Genomic DNA, 18,484 nt, shown 5'->3' with positions numbered 1-18,484 from the left:
AAAATTGTCATATTGGTTCCTGACTAAAAGTAGCCAAGTCTTAAAAATTACTTTAGTGTGTTGATTTCCTTAATCTTAGTCCAGTCATTGGTTTGCTTGCACTGTTCTTTGTGAACTTCCGGAAAACTCAATAGCATGTTTTGAAAACACCAATGTGTGCCCCAAACATTCTTACCAGCATCCTCCCTATATTCAGCCACTAACAAAGGACAAGTAAATGAACAAGGATGTGTAAATAGAGTGGAGTGGATGAAGTCAAGGAAGATAGATGTTCATTCGCTTATTAATTCCTTCATTTACTGTTCATGTATTTGTTCTTTATGATAAACTTTGGACAGGGTCATGCAAAAGCTTAACTTGGACAGTGAATATAGGGGAAAAATAAAAAGAGAAGAGGAGCAAAGGAATGACATATTCTGACAGGCTTTTGAAGTTAGAAGCCCAGAAAAACATGATAATGTAGTAAAAAAGTAGATTTTAAAATGATGCCATACTGAGGTGTAGACCCCACCTTTCCCAGTTGCTAGTTGAGTGATCTTGAGCAAGCTAATGACTGTACGGAGTCTGTGATCTCTGAGTAGTAACTCTACCACTCAAGCTTGTTGTGGGAACTATGGTGCCCAGTGGAATGTTAGGACATAGCCAATATTCAAAAATTGTACGTCACTTCTCTTTTTCTGTAGCTGGAGCTTTCTCGTTATTTCTTCTAGTTTATAAAGTTTGGTAGTCATGCTGGAGTTTGAGATAAATAATTGCAGAGCTTTCTTTCTCTCCCCTCTTCTTCGGGAGTACCAACAACATGCTATGAGCATTGTGAACATGAGTGGGGGGGAAAAAAAACAAAAACTAGACCCAACTCAGACACACGTGCTGAACATCAGCCATGCTGCATCTCTGCAAGCGGAAACACTTCCCGGAGTCTGTTCAGATAGGATAATGAACAGGATCCTTCCAGAAATTCTGTCCTTCCCTTATGCTCCCCTTCCAGTCTTACTGACCTGCAGCTTCTGGGAGAAGAGAGAGAATAGTATGGGGTGGGGTTTGTTGAGCCTGACGAAAGGGAGAGGTCAGCTAGAGGAGAATGCTGGTGCCTGAGTTATTGTGGGGAGCTCTGTTGTGACTCTACATACAGCTGTTTTACAGAGGGAAGGTTGGGGGCGGTTGATGATACAAGGAGGAAAGTTGAAATGTATATTGCAGTGCTGCTATTCTCATCAACCCTTGACCAATTATGAGAGAATTTAAAAACTAAGCCCAGTGGATTTAGAGGCTGAACTGAATTGTATTTAAATTATTTGCTTGCACTGGAAAAAAAAAAAAGTGTCTTGGGGACACCTGGGTGGCTCAGTGAGTAAAGAGTCTAACTTCGGTTCAGGTCATGATCTCAGGTGTCCTGGGATCAAGAGCCCTCCTTTCCCCATCAGCCTCCCTGCTCAATGGGGAGTTTGCTTGTCCCTCCTCCTCTTCTGCCCCTCCTCCCATTCATGTGCACGTATACTCACTGTCATGCTCTCTCTCTCTCTCAAATAAATAAAATCTTAAAAAAAAGAGAGAGAGACTCTCGTGTTACCTTATTAGTAGGCTCAATTCATATTGAGCATTTTGAAAACAAAGAATTGCATTTTGGATGTGATAACTAGGTAAGAGACCTCAGAAGTTCTTAGAACTTTCCTAAAATTGATAGTCAAAGTTCGTGTTTATACCCCTATAAAGAAGGAAAAGATGTGGTATATATATTTATACACACACACACACACACAATGAAATATTATGCAGCCATCAAAAATTGAAATCTTGATATTTGCAATGACATGGATGGAACCTAGAGGGTATTATGCTAAGTGAAATAAGTCAGTCAGAGAAAGACAATTATATGATCTTGCTGATATGTGGAATTTGAGAAACAAGGCAGCGGATCATGGGGGGAGAGAGGAAAAAATGAAATGGGACAAAACCAGAGAGGGAGACAAACCATAAGAGACTCTTAATCTCAGGAAACAAACTGAGGGTTGCTGGAGTGGAGGGGCGTGGGAAGGATGAGGTGCCAGGGTGATGGACACTGGGGAGGGTATGTGCTATGGTGAGTGCTGTGAATTGTGTAAGACTGATGATCCATAGACCTATACCCCTGAAAAAAATAATATATTATATGTTAATTAAAAGGACAATTTCAAAATAGGGGAACATTTTTTTAAGTTTATTAAAAACTAGAGTTTTTATAAAGCAAATGAAAATATGATTCTTCTCATGAAGACAAATTAATGCTCTATGAAGGTTACTATAAAATGCTTAAAGAAAAAAATTCATTTTCTCCCTTCCCTCTAATATTTTAGATTAGTCTTAGCAGTAATCACATTTATTTTCCTTCAAAAATTACTGGGCCAAAGTTCCTAGGATTTTATAAAATAAAAAGCAGAAAAGAGTGGAGGGAAAACTTGTGTTCCATTTAAATTTGGATGACCTAATGGAGGAAGAGCGAGTAAATCAATTTGTAACGTGAATGTTGGAAGTCCTGTTCTTGGCACCTTATATGTGGTATCTCACTTAGCCCTCAAAACAACCCAGTGAGGTAGTATTGTAAATCCCATTTTATACACATAAAGTGTGTACTCTATATACACCTTGAAGTGTATTTTGAGTACTGTTGGCAAGTGCTTATAATTATTGGTGGTGCGTGCCTCTGTCCTGGTGTCCAGTTAGGCAAATGCTATCTACACAAAGAAGTCTACATATGTGTACTGAGTTCTTTGAGTTCAACTAAACAATCCCTCATGTACTCAAGCTTTGATAAAGATTTTACTAAGCATATTGACAATTTTTATCAATACATTGTGCTCTAACCCATTGATCAATCAGATATTTATTAGATACTTAATATGTTTCTTCCATTGTGCTGTAAATCCAACAGAAATAAAAGGCAGCGATCTTTGCCTTCAAATCCATTCTATTCTTTTTAAGGATACAACATACACCTGTGTGAGACATGCAGTATGGTAACAAAATGCTAGTATAAAGATGGTAGCCATTAGAAGCAAGTCATCTGTGTTAACTAAAGGACACAAGGAATTTTCATAAAAGAGTGGAGCTTGCCCTTTGCTCAGAAGTTTGTCCAGGTTAACAAACTTGCTGGAGAAACCGCATAGGAATAAACAGAACATGGGCAATCCTGATTCTTCTCATCTGAAACTACTTGAAAATTCTGCAGTCACTCTAACTCAAAATACATCTTTTGGCATAACCTGTCCTGTTAGAAATGCTTGCTTCTGGGATAAGTATTATCTTAAGAAGTCATCATTTGAAATGTCTGTAGCTTTGGGAAGAGCCAAGAGTAGGTTTCTGACACTCGAGCATGAGGGCACTCACCAGATGTCTCCCCTGCCTGCTATAAAAGGGGTGGTGGTGGTTGAGACAGAATGGAAGCATTGTAAAAAAGCATCAATAAAGAGTGACAGAAAATATTGGATGAATATCAGTTCCATCAGTTTTATTTTGAAATAGCTAGTGTTGGGCATTAATGAGGAAATTATCCTATCATAATATTCTACTGTCTCTAGCAATAGTAGGTATGTATTTCATAAATATTTTTGACTTTTGAATTAACAAACTAGCTTAACTAGCGTGTAGGAGGCATTCTTTTGAAAACCAGTATTGTCATTAATCTTTTTTTTTTTAAAGATTTTATTTATTTATTTGACAGACAGAGATCACAAGTAGGCAGAGAGGCAGGCAGAGAGAGAGAGAGGAGGAAGCAGGCTCCCCGCTGAGCAGAGAGCCTGATGCGGGGCTCGATCCCAGGACCCTGGGATCATGACCTGAGCCGAAAGCAGAGGCTTTAACCCACTGAGCCACCCAGGCGCCCCTGTCATTAATCTTTTAATCAGAGAGTAAGTCTACCTCATGTCAAAACATACAATTTCAGCCTGAGGTTATCCAATAATTTCCAAAACAAAAGTCAAGCAGATATTCTTAATTTCAAAACACATTACTGAAATGTTCTGGCTGTGGAAATATTAAACCAAAGTATTATAATTTTGGATGCAGCGTATAATTCTGAATTAGTATTTTCCTACATGGGTTTCTTGAAATGAGGATTCCATGGGTAGTTATGAGGTGTTATTTGAGGGCCGGAGGGGGATCTGTAGTCAGGTAAGTTTAGGGTAGCTCTCACTCAGGTAAACAGCATTTCTTCGCTACAGAACTACCTGAAACATCTAATTGTGCTGGAGCGCATTGTGACTTCAGGAAGAGACTCTTTCTGATCTTACCAGATCCTGGGAGTCATGCTCTTTGGAAAATGTGCTTCTGCTGTGGTCGGAAACTCTAAATCTATCTACAGGGAAGCTATTATTGAATTTTCAAAAGGAAATATCTTAAATAAAATATGTAAATATATTTATATGTAACATTAATTCTTTACAGACTACTTTGAATAAAACCAACACACTTGTGTTTGAATTCTGCACTTGTGAAGCAGAATAAAAGTAGAGATACAAGCCTTCTAGCTCTGAGATGTTACAGCTACGGATTCACTGTGGTAGCAGGTGTTGGTGGTATAGTAGTAAGCATAGCTGCCTTCCAGATTCACTGTGGAGGCCATTGCTCTCGCAAGTACTCTCGGGCCCATGAACAGTTTCAGCATGAAAATGCACCATCGCAGAGGTCTGTGTTTACGAGAGAGGGGTAGCCTCTTTTCCTGGCAAGTACAATGCAGATACCTCCATCTGCGCCTTTCCCTGTCCCTTCCTGCAGGCTGTTTAATTTCCTGCAGTGTTTGTTGATAAATTTTTAAGTACCTGGACAAACTAACAAAAAATGAGCTACCAGAGGTTATCCTGTGTTTCATCGGTGTGCAGTGGTGTTTCATTCGTACTGGGTCTGTGTGCCAGAAATCTTAGCTGCAGGTAGCCACAGGGTGTGAGTGCAGCATTAACAGCCATCTGATGAATGGTCATCCACTTTATAACTGGCATGGGCACCTGCTTCCTGAATCTTCTGCACTAAATAGAAAGTACGTTTATGTTCTTCGTGGATTTGATTGCTTTTGAATGGTCTTGTTAAACTGCTACATATTTTGTGAGATCCACACCAAGATCTCTTGCCATAAAACTTGGCATAGTTAATTGTATTTAACGATTTAGAGAAGTAAACAATTCCGACGGCTCATTGATATTTTTGCAAAAGCAAAATCTAGGGTGAACTTCATCTAATCTGTCAGTGGTGTCACAGTCATTTGCAAAGAGGAAGCATAATACAAAGTGACGGTGGTTTCTTACCCTTTCTTTAGGTTTCTGTTTGTGTATGTTTTGCTCTCAGTTGACACTGCCGTCTAGCAAAAGTGATCTTATGATGCTGACTGCTTTTAACACGCTCATAAGTTAAGATTTCCAGCACAGGTGCCAAGCAGTAGCTCTGCTACCTTTCACTAAATTACGATTTCATACCTTATTGAGGTTGTTAATATGTTAAAAACAACCACAATTGGAGAAGCAAAGTGTCTGATCAATTTTTGCCTCATCTTTACTATATAGAACTGCCTTTGACTTCAAAGAGTTATCTTAGCTCGAACAGGGGACAAAGCAGGAACCTGCGCAATGATTCATGAGAGTAGATGGAAGTCAATGATTAGTTCATGTGCCTCTAGACTCCAGTAATGGCATAAATCTTTAGGGAAGTTCTTTAATGTCAGGCTGTATGCCTGCCTGTGTCAAATCACATATAGGCTAGCATATATTATGAATTGAGAAACCTGAGGAATGAACAAAAATTCCTTTTGTTCATTTTTTAAAAGACGTCACACCAACTGAAGATACAGGAGAAAAGCATAATATTGTTCACCTTTAACCATACAAAGCTAAATCTGCATATTTATAAATACTAAGACTGTTCACATATGGCTAAACATCTTATTGGAACAAAAGAAAAAATATTAATTGACTGCAGGCTTAAACCTATCTGTGACTTCTCAAGTTCACAAACTAGTTTATTCCCAGGTTAAAAATTTTAAGGTGTGTTGAATGTTAACATAATGAGGAAGGCAATGAATATATAGCAAGCCTAGAAAAGAAAGCTTACCACCGTGTCATTTAAATCAGTGGATTTTATAACAGCATCCTCTCCCTGGGATAATAAAACTTAACATGTATATGTGCTGTTTCCTTTGCATTATATGATGCAAGTTGAAGAATCTTCTCTTAGGGACTTAATGTCTACCAGTTGAGAAATCATTCCTTACTTCCTTCACCATTCTTTTTTTTTTTTCTTCTTAATTTTAAATTCCAGTGTAGTTAACATAGTGTTATATTAGTTTCAGGTGTACAATATACTGATTCAACACTTCCATACATCACCCAGTGCTCATTGTGAAGAGTGCACTCCCTAATCCACATCGTCTGTATCACCCCCAACCCCTCCCCACCCTCACCCAGCTCCCTTATCATTCTCTACAGAAGTTAGCTGGAACACCAAACATACTAATGTGTTTAGCTAACCACGACCAAACTGTCACCTAGACCACAAACAGGGAGGAAGGCCTTCAGTCAAAGATAGGGATTAACTATAACACAATAAAAATAAGACAAGGACACACAAATCTCTCTTTGATAAGGAATGAAGTCCCAGTATCTAACAGTGGGCCCCATTGTCAAAGATGCTATTACCCGAAACAGAGGTAGAGCCCTCTGGGCTGGGTGAGCGTTCCTGCCCTTCTGTTCCTACCTGCCACCCAGTGCTCAGGAGGCTGCGGGTTACCTGCAACCCCTCCGGTATGCTCTGCTTTCTGATGTGGACCCTGGCAGGACAACCCTTATCAGGCTAGGATCCACCAACGGGAAAAGCCACCACCACTTTCTATTCCTTTGCTACTTAAACCAAAGCACTCCTAAGGAAATCAGAATTTCCACAAGACTCCCTTTCATATGAAGGAGGCTTTCAGAGTTTGTTAAAGTGTGTTATGTCTGCATCCATGGACGATAATTTGTGTTATATTTAGCATCTATAGCTTCAGAGTTATTTCTGTAAGGGAGAGTGGTAGGGAGAAACAATGCTCAAACTCGTCTGACAAAGCTAGCCAATGTAAATCAACTGAGGGAAAAATTCTGTACGAAGAAATTAAGGCAGTGCATGGTTTAAACAAACAAAGCCCTGTTTTTTAGCGGGGGGGAAGCCACCTAAGTTGTAACGGTGCTGAGAAGCGGCTGTATGTCTCTCTCGGTGCAGTACCGGGCTCCTGGCTGTCAGAGGTAGCACGCCTACTGTCACAGTGCTGCCAGTCCCATTAAGGGATGAGAGACGGAGGGGTCATGGAGAGATTTTTTTCTTTTTAATTAGTAGACTATTCTTAGAATGGTTTTAGGGTTTACAGAAAATTGAGCCAATTAGACAAAGTTTCCATATATCTCCTCTACAACTCACAATTTCCCCTATTATCTTGCATTAGTGGGGGACTTGTGTGCAGGTGATGAACCAGTATTGTATATTATTCTTTGTAAAAGCCCATAATTTACTTTAGGGCTCACTGCTTGTGTTATAGATTCTTTGGGTCTTGACAAATACGTAAGGTCTCATGTTCGTCATGTCCCAGAGAACAGCTTCACTGCCCTAACAACCTCCTGTGCCCCACCATCCCACCCTCTCCGCCTGACCCCATCAGTGAGTGTCCTGCCACCGAGTCACGGCTTTGCACGCGTGCACCCTCCGCGGTTGATTTCTCTTCCTTCACAGGCAGCAGGGAACCCCTGGCCTACATTCTGCCCCCAGCTTCTCTGCACCTGATCAGGTCTCCCATCGGCATCTTCCCTACTACTCTGTGCCTTCCCCTCCATGCAGTGATGACACATGTTCGTATGTATGACAGCTGCGTGAGTCACATCTTGGACGCTGGCATGGAGGTTTATGAGGGAGGCCAGAGACATTTCAAGTCTCCTTTCTCGGTCTCCTTTTTGGTCTTAGGCACGCTACCCATATTACCAGCTACTCAGGCCAGGAGCAATTTATAAATCCCTCCCCTTTAAAAGTCTACCCCTTGAGGCACTATTTCTTGATTCTTTTAGGATGTAACATGATGAGAAGGTGAGGGCCCCTGCGCTTTCTTCCATCCCTCCGAACCTGTGCCTTCTGACAGTGACTGCTTTTACTCCGAATATGTAAAATGTTTCCAGAGCTGTAATAATAGTTTCTGCGCTTTGCTCTGAATTGATCTAAAACAACAACAGAGATCATTATTCAGGAAGAAGATTAGTTTTCATTTCACTCCTAAGTTTTTTCCATTGCCATGTCCCAGTTATTCCTCTTACTTGAATTATTCTTCAGAATTATTAAAATATTTCCCTATTTTTTCCTTCAGAGGAGTCTAAGAATTTCTGTCTTGTATCACTTTGTATCTAAACAACATATTGTTCTTTTTATAAGATTTCAGTGTTGAGTCAGTTATGCTGGTTTGTTCGTGGCACATTATTATCTCAATCCTCAGTGGTTGATCCATTTGCCTTTAATTTAATCCATTTCCCTTTAATTCCTCTACCACATTCCCATTCTCCTTATTCTTCCCATAGGCAAACGTGTTTGTGTGTGTGTGTGTGTGTGTGTGTACATATATGTATATATATATACACACACACATATATATATACATATATATTTAAATTTTTAACATCTTTTTTAAATTTTATTGTTAGAAAAAGTGTATTGATGTGTTTGTATTTATTTCAACTTACATAGATGGGTTCTGTAATTTTTTTTTAAAGATTTTATTTATTAGAGAACAAGTGATAGGGACGGACAGAGAAAGAGGGAGCACGTGCTCACACAAGAGGGCATGGGGGAAGGGCAGAGGGAAAGAGAGAGAGAGAGAGCAGACTCCCTGCTGAGCTGAACCCTGATGCAGGACTCAATCCCAGGACCTGATCCCAGTACGCAGAGGTCATGACCTGAGCTGAGGGCAGATGCTTAACTGACTGAGCCACCCAGGCACCCCGATGGGTTCTGTAATTTATCCCAATTCTGTTTCGTGTGGCATTGTTTTCACAGGGCATTGTGTTTTCAGTACACCCACTTTTCTCCCAGTGTGTCTAATCCATCGCTTGGTGTTTGTCTACCTGTGTTGCCCATCTTTTCTTCCAGTCATGGGCATCAAGTTCAGATATATTTTATGTTTTCTTTAAATGGTCTTTGTGTTTGAATATATTTAAGCGCTCTTAATTGAATTTATGCCTTCTGATTGAGTGTTCAAATAGAAATGCATATTTATGAGTTGTATAGGTAGTAGAGATCTATATGAACTTGTGTTATATTTCAAGAAATGATAAGTAATTTAGAGAGCCGTTTTCCAAATAAAAGCAACCCATTGACTAAAGACAAAGTCTGCTCATACACTGAGGTCTTCTATGGAGCAGAGTAGGTTCCCAGAGCCCATAACAGAGTACAAAAGGCACACTCGGAATAAAATCCTGTAAAAGGTGGCATAAGTACCTTACTGTGGTAATGTGTCAGATATTAAGCTTTCAAATAAGATTTCATTAAAATAAAGAACATCTTTATCCCCTCAGGGTTGCATGAATTATGGAAAATATCTTTTCTGTGTCATTACTGAATAGATGTGTGCCTTGGCATTTTCCCCATAAGGACTTGAGGTTGAGGTATCTTTCTATAAAGACCATATATTCTGAGGATAATGAATAGAATAGAAAAGTAATGGAAAGTCATTACTTTTCAGAAGAAGAGGAAATTTCCAAGTATTTTATTTAAAAGCAAATGTTGTAGCCTTGATTAAACATTACATTTAATGTTAACCTGCTTATAAACTGAAAACTTGATAATATAGTAAATTATATCAGTTTTCATAATCCAGATGGGGGAAGCATACTCATTCCTCAAGGTAGATACTATTTCCCAGTAGAGGTTCTCACTGAGAACTGAGCGTCCTCCAGAGTAGCCATGGACATAGGAAGCAGATTAACCATTAGCAGGACTGACATTGAATTCTGAAAGCTAGAAGTCCACTTACAAGATAAAGTAAAGATTTTACTTAGGGAGAAATGTTTTATTTACACTTAAGCAAGTGTTTGATTAAAACCCTACCATGTGGAATCAGTTTAGTCTTTAGAATGGGCAAGTATAGCTAGGAGTCCTGATTCTGCCCCCTGGTTATCTGTGTGGTCCTGGACATATTTAATCTCTGCAAACTGCAATTTTCTCATGTGTGAAAGTAACAACTAACAATAAACTACCTTGTAAAATTGTGGCTAGGATTAAGTCAGGTGGAAGTTCCTGGGATTATTCAGGACATACTGCTTACATTTGTTATTAGGATTAAGTATGATAACCACGTGAAGTTCTGGGATGGTACCTGGTGCATAGGCCTGGATCTTAAGTGACATGGATGTCCTGTCCTTTCTCTTCCCTCTGCTGATTGTCATTCCTTCTCTACTTCAGGGAAAGCACAAAATGCATGTAGATACCGGAATGGAAGGTGATTGGTGCGGCCTTATTCCTGTTGGACAGTCTTGCAATCATGTTACGACAACAGGCCTAAAGTGGAACCTCAGTAAGTAAAACCCTTGCACAAAGGGAGATTTTCTTTCTTAAAAAAAAAAAAAAAAAAGTGTGTATGTGTGTGTATATATATATATCTGCTGTTAGGTCAAAGGTAGTCTGTGTTTAACCTTTCTGTGAACTGCCAGGCTATCTTCCAAAGGAGCTGCACCATTTTGTATTCCTACCAGTGATGTGTGAGGCCTCCAGTTTCTCCCACAGCCGCACCAGCTGTTACCGTCTTTTTGTTTTGACACATCTTAGTGGATATGCAGTGGTACCTTGTGGTTTTATTTGCTCCCCCGACCAATGACTTATGATGTCAAACACCTTTTCATGTGCTTATGGGTCATTAGTATATTTTCTTTGGAGTGAGGTCTTCAGATTGTTTGCTCATATTTTAAGTGCATTATTTCCCTTTTTAGTTTGAGTTGTAAGATTTCCGTATATATCCCAGATTCAAGTCCTTTATCAGAAACATGACTGGCAAATTAACTAAATTCATTAATTTAATTTTGATGAAGTCTGATTTTTTTTCCCTCTCATGGATTGTACTTGTAGTGTTGAATCTAAGAATTCTTTGTCCAACCTTCTTCAAGATTTTGTGTTCTTGAAACCTGCTTTTCTTTTCTAGAGAAGCAGCTATTCTAACTAAATAGCAAGTTCTTTTCATAGTCAAATCTCTGAGATTTAGATTAGCTGCTTTTACTGTTTTAAAATGTTTCCCAGTGCTTACTAACTGTAATAGGTCCTAGTTATACTAAAACTGTCTGATTTGAAAGGAACAAAAACTGAGGTGGGTATTTTCATGAAATAAATGCTGATTCCACAATACACCATCAGGCTTGTGAAATAGGTCAGCTCTAGTCTCTTTAAGAATAATGATAATCTAGTCAAAGAGCTTTGGTTGAATGTCAAAGGGATTGTCTCCTGATTGACCACTTTACTCTAACGTCATAAAAACCAAATTACGGAACCACGTCATTTTTTTAGTATATGTGCTGCCGAAGCGAGCACACCACGTCATTTTTTTTATAACATGTAAAACTCTTAGGTTCCCACAAGGAAATAAATACTTCAAGAAGTAAGTAATTTGAGGATAAAAAGATATTTTAAAAGACTTTTCTATGAACCAGTCCTCAAACAATTAGGAAAAACTAGAGATATTTTGAGGCAAATGCCTGGAGAGCTCATCAGAATTTGAAAGGACGGTGAGACAGATCTGCTCTAGTGCACAGAAGTATGTGACAGGCTTTGAAGCTGTTTAGCTGGAACTGACATGAGCTCCTGTTAGAAACTTTTTTTGAAAACATTTCCAACCTAAAACAATTGTACTCTTTGGAGTTCCATTTGTTCCCGGGACCCAGTCTCGACACTGGTGACGTCCTTCTGGATGTGCCAGGGACCTCACTTTTCAGGACTGGCACAAGGTCGGAGGGGCACTGAGCAGGGAGGAGGGCTGCCAGTCCGGGCGTGGCCCTGCTTCCTTCCCCTGACGATGATGGGGAAGACTTGGAGTATTACCCAGGCTGCTTCCACGCTCGGTAGAACATCCTCTGATCCTCTGTATCCCACAGTAATACGCATGTCCTAATTCTATATCATAAAGTTGACCCTGGAAAGGGTCCTTTGGGCATGATGTGGTGTTTAATCTTACTGTCGGTGATAATGTTTCAATCCTACAGAAATGCTGCGTACTATTATTAATATATTTACGGATTGCTTTGACTTTTGAAAAAAGTATTTTCCCCTACAATTTTATGTAAAATATGTAACTAGCAACTTAATAGAGTAGGCAAAGCCAGAGAATTGAGACACAGTGTTTCATCGGTTTTCTGTAGTGAGAGCGCTACCTAAGGGGGTCTCGTGATAGGTAATATTGTGTCACTAAAAAGTAGTAGTAACAGCTGGGAAATGAAGCAGTGCCAACTTGAAAAGCAGTGTCTAGATTTCTTCCACTGAGAGGGCGGGGTCCCCCCTTCACTCGCTGTCATTGTGAAAGCAGAGCCCTGAGGTCAGTGTCAGCTTGTCAGTCACACCTGTGAAGTGACAGGTTGGCCCGGGAAGGAGAAGGGAGGTGCAGTGGGTGCTGATCACTTCTTAGGTCAAGGAGAATATGCAAGTGCTCCTAGGGAAACATATCAAAATCTCCCTCAGGGACAGGAGGGTGATCTGGCTGCCATGTCTGTCACCCCACTGATCGCCAGTGTTGATTCAGCTGATGCGGCTGACTAGTCAAGTGCCCCCTTCCACCCTCACTGCAGCTCCTTGTGCATCCCTCCCGAAGCTGCGTGCCTGGCCATAGTGGGTGACCTTCCCCGACAGAGGACCGTTTTTCAGTCAGGATATAGGAGCTGCGCTTCCCGCTAGGACCTCCAGACACTCAAGGTCCCTTTGCACGAGAACGAGTGTCTCCCAGTGAGGTGCTGCACGTGCCTTTCTTTAAAAAACAAAAAACAAAAAGCGAAAACCCAAATCTCCCTCGGGGGGTCTGTAGTGGAGGCTGGCTGTCCCCCAGTCTTTACCCCCTCCAAAACGTGATGCCGCAAGTTCGAAAACAAACCTGATTTACCTGTTTCAATTTGCAGTATCTCTCATCATGTTCTGTCTTTAAAATAACGGTGAAAAGGTGCCTCTGTACCCGTCACGCAGAAGTGAAACTCGACAGCTGGTGTTCAGGCTACTGATTCGACCATAGTTTAGTTCCCAGCAGTACACTGTGAACATTCTGTGTCGTGGGTCTGGTACTGGCACTTCTCTAGGCTCTGTTCCCTTGGGAGGAGAACAGCTGCATTATAGGGAGAAGCGTCTTCACCTTTCCTGGGTATGCCACATTGCTCTGACAGCGGGTACGCCATTGTCCACTCACCCAGGAGAATACAAGAGCTCCCATGCTCTGTGTCCTCTCACAGTTCTTGGTATTGTCAGGTTTCATCAGATTTTTGCTGATCTGATACATGTCCGTGATAGTCCATCACTATCTCCGGTGGGACTGAGGGAAGGCATCTTTTTTTAGTGACCAGCCACGCGGCACTGGTTTCTTCTTCTGTGCATCACTTTCTTTTGCCCATTTAGCCATTGGGTTATTTGGTTTTTTCTTATTATTAGAGATTCTTCAGACCCTAATTATCTACTTCCTGGCTATACTTTGCCTTTTCCAGTTGTTTATGGCATTTTTGTATGCACTGAGGTTAGGAAGTTAAAGGAAGTTAAAAGGAAGTCAATGTATCCAAGTTAAAGGAAGTCAAATGTATCCATCTTTTTCTTGGGGATTTGTAGTTTTTGTCTTAAGTCATCTTTCTATTCTCCACAGTCATAGAGACGTTCTCACAATATAGTTCTAGTCTTATTTTTAGGTCTTTTCTTGCACCTGAAATTTATTTTTGTGTATGATACGGGCTACAGATCTGATTTTTTTCATTACTGATTATGAGTTGCCCTCGCACCATTTATCTTACTTTCTCCAACCGAAAGTTTTCATGTGCAGGGGGAGAACTTGAATTTCTAGTGTCTTCTCTTGGCTTACACACTTCTTTCTATGCTGATCCCACACTGCCCTGAGTAGCTTTATAATAAATCCTGAAATATGGCTAATGAAGTCTCTCAACTTTCTTCTTCCAGAGTTTTATGGTTATTCTTGGCTTTTTGATCTTCACAAATGTTGTGAACTTGACAAGTGTCATGCACACAATTCTATTGTGAGTTTTATGGGAATTATTTCTCATTTATAGATAAACTGGGAGAATACAACAATTGAGGAAGTAAATTCCTGTATGTGATTGTCTTCCCTAAACATAGTATCTGTCTCCATTTACTTAGAACTTTTTAACGGCTTTCAATAATGTAAAACTTTTGTCCAAAAGATCCTATACATCTTATATAAGATTTGTTTCTAGGAACCCTATATTTTGTGTTGATGCTGCAAATTATACCTTTTAAAAACTTCAATTAAAAAAAAAAACTTCCAATTCTCTGAGCTCCTTGGTGATATATAGACAGACATCAAATTGGTTTAAGTATATTACATCAATATATTGCTAAATGCTCTCACTGTTTCTGGGGGCGGGAGCAGAGGAAGAGGGAGAGAGAATCTTAAGCAGGCTCCACACCCAGTGTGGAGCCCCATGTGGGGCTCAATCTCATGAGCCTGAGATTGTGACCTGAGCTGAAACCAAGAGCCAGACCCTTAACTGGCTAACCCACCCAGGTATCCCTCTTTTATTGTTCCTAAAAAATGTGAGTGTAGATTCACTTGGGTTTTCTCAGAAAGTCATATATTTGGTGGTAATTAAGTTTTCTTTCTTCTTCAGTCATAACAAATAGGAATGTATTTGGTTATGACTAACTGAAACGGGAGCTTCAAAAAAAGCTTTAAATTCTCTTTAAAACAAAAAAAGGGGGAGGCACTTGGGTAGCTCAGTGGGTTAAAGCCTCTGCCTTCGGCTCAGGTCATGATCCCAGGGTCCTGGGATGGAGCCCCGCATCGGGGGCAGCCTGCTTCCTCCTCTCTCTCTGCCTGCCTCTCTGCCTCCTTGTGATCTCTGTCAAATAAATAAAATCTTTTAAAAAATGGAAAAAGCTTTAATTTCTTTTTCTCTCATGTAACAAAGTACAGAGGTGAGTAGTTACAGGGCGTGGCTTCCGTGGGCCTCCGAGCCTTTGCCTCAAACTCTTAAGATGTTGCAGCTCAGGTCAGTCAGGTCCCCATTCAGCGTCAGGAGAAAGGAAGGTTAAGAGAAGACAGGGTAGCACACATAACAGGAAAGTAAGCCTTTAGGGGTCCCACCATTTCCAGAAATCCTTTCTGCATCCAGTCTTTTGCTTCAGGGGCCAGAACTACCAAGCAGCCATCCTCGATGCAAAAGAGGCTAGGTATGTGTAGTTTGTGTCTGAAGACGGGGCAGCCCAAGTGAAACCGAGGTTCTGTCAGAGAAGATAAGAATGAGTAGGACTCTGCACTTTTATCAGGAAATGTCTTTTCTTTGTCCACCATCTTGATGAGCAGTTTAGCTACACATAGATAATAAAATCTTATTTTCATTCTCTTTTGGCCATACTCTTGGGGGTTTCTCTTGTTGCTGTTGAGGAGACTGCAGTTAAGCAAACTAACTCTTATGCATTGATAATCATTTTTAAGTCTGTCCTTTAGACCTCATTTTTCTTTGATGTCCTAAAGCTTTACTACCATATGCGTAAGTGTAACCTTTCTTTTATTCTAATTGGTTTTCCTTCTTCCTGATAAGTGGTATAGTTAATTGCTTCTGCATATTTTTCAGATGTCCCCACTTTTCAGATAAGGACACATGGTGGTTCTAGTAATTTGCCTAAATTCACATCATTAGGGATTGTTGCACTCAAAATTTGAATTCAAGTCTATAATGCTATTTTTCCTTATTTCCAATTAGTAAATGAAAGACTTTCCATCAAAGGTAAGTTGATGTTAAAAAGAAATCACTAAAATGAATTTGGGATAAAGAGGAAAAAAACAAGAGGAAGGTACACATATGGGGAAACCTAGAAATGAAAAAGCTTAGGAAGAAGAATTTAAATTCTCTGGGACGGAGCTCTTAACTTCTTTACACTTTGGCCTAAGAAAATATCAAATGGAATTGCTTTCCGTTTGCCCAGCCCTCTTATTTATAACACTCAAATTGAGTGTGAAATTATGCATTCATTGTTCCTTCTTTTATGTCCTATCAAAGTATAGAAATAAATGACAGAATGAAATAATTTCATAGCACTGACTGAAAAAGACTCAAATCTAACCCACGTGAAATATTTTTGAAGGGAAGAAATTAAGAGAAGACCATTTGAAAAGATTTTTCATCTCAATGGAAAATAATTTGTATTAAGTGTGTACAGGTACCAAGATATTCTGCAAGAGTTCTCTGTGAGGATTTTTTTTTTAAAAGATTTTATTTATTTATTTGACAGGTGGAGACCACAAGTAGGCAGAGGGGCAGGCAGAGAGAGAGGGGGAAACAGGCTCCCTGCTGAGCAGAGAGCCTGATGCGGGGCTCGATCTCAGGACCTTGGGATCATGACCTGAGCCGAAGGCAGAGGCTTAACCCACCGAGCCACCCAGGCGCCCCGTCTGTGAGGATTTTTAAGTGCCAGGCCATAAGGGGACAGCTTGTGGATCTCTAAAACTACACTGGGTAATAATGCAGTTTCAGTGAGAAGCACCCTGAATCCTCACTCCATTATGTCAAAGTGATTCTGATCCTTTAGTGTTGTGAGTCTGCAGTGCGGGGGAGAGGGCCGTGCTAGAGAGAGCAGTTTGGGATTTCTTGGCATATAGGTGTCACGGTTCCACGATAGCTCTGCCCACTTAGGTTATAACCTCTTTGTGAACTAATGCCACTAATGTGTGAGATGTTTTGTATTTTTAGGTGTCTATGTTACTATTTTTAATTACTGCTTTTCTAGTCCAGTGCTGGAAAAATAGCACTCTGAATCTGTGATATCAGTATTTCCTGTGTGATTCAAGGACAGTATCTTTTGTATCTTTTTCTTTTTAAAGATGTATTTATTTATTTTAGAGAGAGAGTGAGTGTGCAGTGGGGGAGGGGCAGAGGGAGAGAGAGTCTTAAAGCAGACTCTGTGCTGAGTGCTGCCAGTGTGGGGCTCAGTCTCAGGATCCTGAGATCCTGACCTGAGCCAACAAGAATCGAATGCTTAACCCACTATGCCACCCAGGCACCCAGGTCTCTTTTGTATCTTAATTCTTTGGTGACCCACTTTGAATTGAAGATATTATTAAAATTTTCACATAAAACACATGCATTAGAGATCAAAGGTGATAATCAGGATGGCTTTTTTTTTTTGTTTTTTGCCTCTGTCCCCCACCCAAGGAAGCTGTTAATGAATGTTTCCCACCCCAGACCGTTTTCTTGAGTTTACAAATAGGTGAAATGACTATTTCATGACATTTGAAATGTCAGCGATTATAGGATGCATTTTTATTTTATGTTCACTAAGGAAAAAAATACTAATTATAATTGCAGAGATGAGGGGGAAATGTACGTGTTAGAGCTGATAAAATATGGTAGATCAAATAGCACAGAGCTTAATTATCAAATTATATGCATAGACATAATTTGTTTATATAATTTGTTTAATTTATTGACTTCTAAGAAGTCAGCTAGGATTCTGATAAGGACTGTGTTGTTTCAGTGGATCGGTTTGAGAAGTAAATCCATCTTATACCAATATTAAGTCTTCCAACCTGTGAACCTGGGGTACTTTCATTTAGATCTTTAATTTCTTTCAACAAAGTCTTGCTATTTTCATGTAAGCTTTGTACCTTTTTTTTGTTAAATTGGTTTCAAAGTATTGTATTGTTTTAATCCTATCATGGATGGAATTCTCTTCTTAATTTCATTTTTAGATTGTTCTTTGCAAGAATATAGAAATAAAATTGAATTTTGTATAACTTGATCTTATGTCCTGCAATCTTGCTGCATTCATTTATTAGTACTAATGGTGTTTTAGAGGATTTCTTGGGATTTTTTTAATATTCAAGATCATGTACTCTTGCAAATGGATGTGGATTCTTTTGTTTCTTTTTCTTGCCAATTTGTCCTGGCTAGAACCTCGAATACAATATTAAATATTTAAATAATATTGAAAGCAGCAAGCGTGGACATCCTTGTCCTGTTACTGATTTTGGATGGAAAGCATCCCCCATTTCACTATATGATGCTAACTATTGGTCTTTCATAGATGTCTCTTATCAGATTGAGGAAATTCCATTCTAGTCATAGTTTGTTGAGTGTTTTTTATCATGAAATAGCATGGATTTTGCTTTTTAAAATTTTGTCTATTGAGATGATCGTGTGATTTTTGTGTTTTTTTAAAAATTCTATTGATATAGTATATTACATTAATTGAATCACAGATGTTAAACCAAACTTGCTTCCTTGGGACAAACCTCACCTAGTCATGATGTACAATT

At 39.7% G+C, this 18,484-nt stretch overlaps 1 protein-coding gene across 2 annotated transcripts in view; it reads left to right on the top strand.

Annotated features, from left to right (window-relative positions):
• Window positions 1-18,484, top strand: part of TPK1 (thiamin pyrophosphokinase 1) — a 346,085-nt gene that overhangs the window by 247,216 nt on the left and 80,385 nt on the right. For both annotated transcript variants that reach the window (XM_047694694.1, XM_047694695.1), the window contains exon 8: window positions 10,429-10,540. In XM_047694694.1, the coding sequence (XP_047550650.1) occupies window positions 10,429-10,540 (112 nt within the window). The remainder of the gene's footprint in view (window positions 1-10,428; window positions 10,541-18,484) is intronic.

This window comes from Lutra lutra, chromosome 11 (genome assembly GCF_902655055.1).
Source record: "Lutra lutra chromosome 11, mLutLut1.2, whole genome shotgun sequence".
Taxonomy (NCBI): Eukaryota; Metazoa; Chordata; class Mammalia; order Carnivora; family Mustelidae; genus Lutra; species Lutra lutra.
The sequence above is the reverse complement of the archived record's forward strand: the minus strand, read 5'-3'. Positions and strand labels throughout refer to the sequence as shown.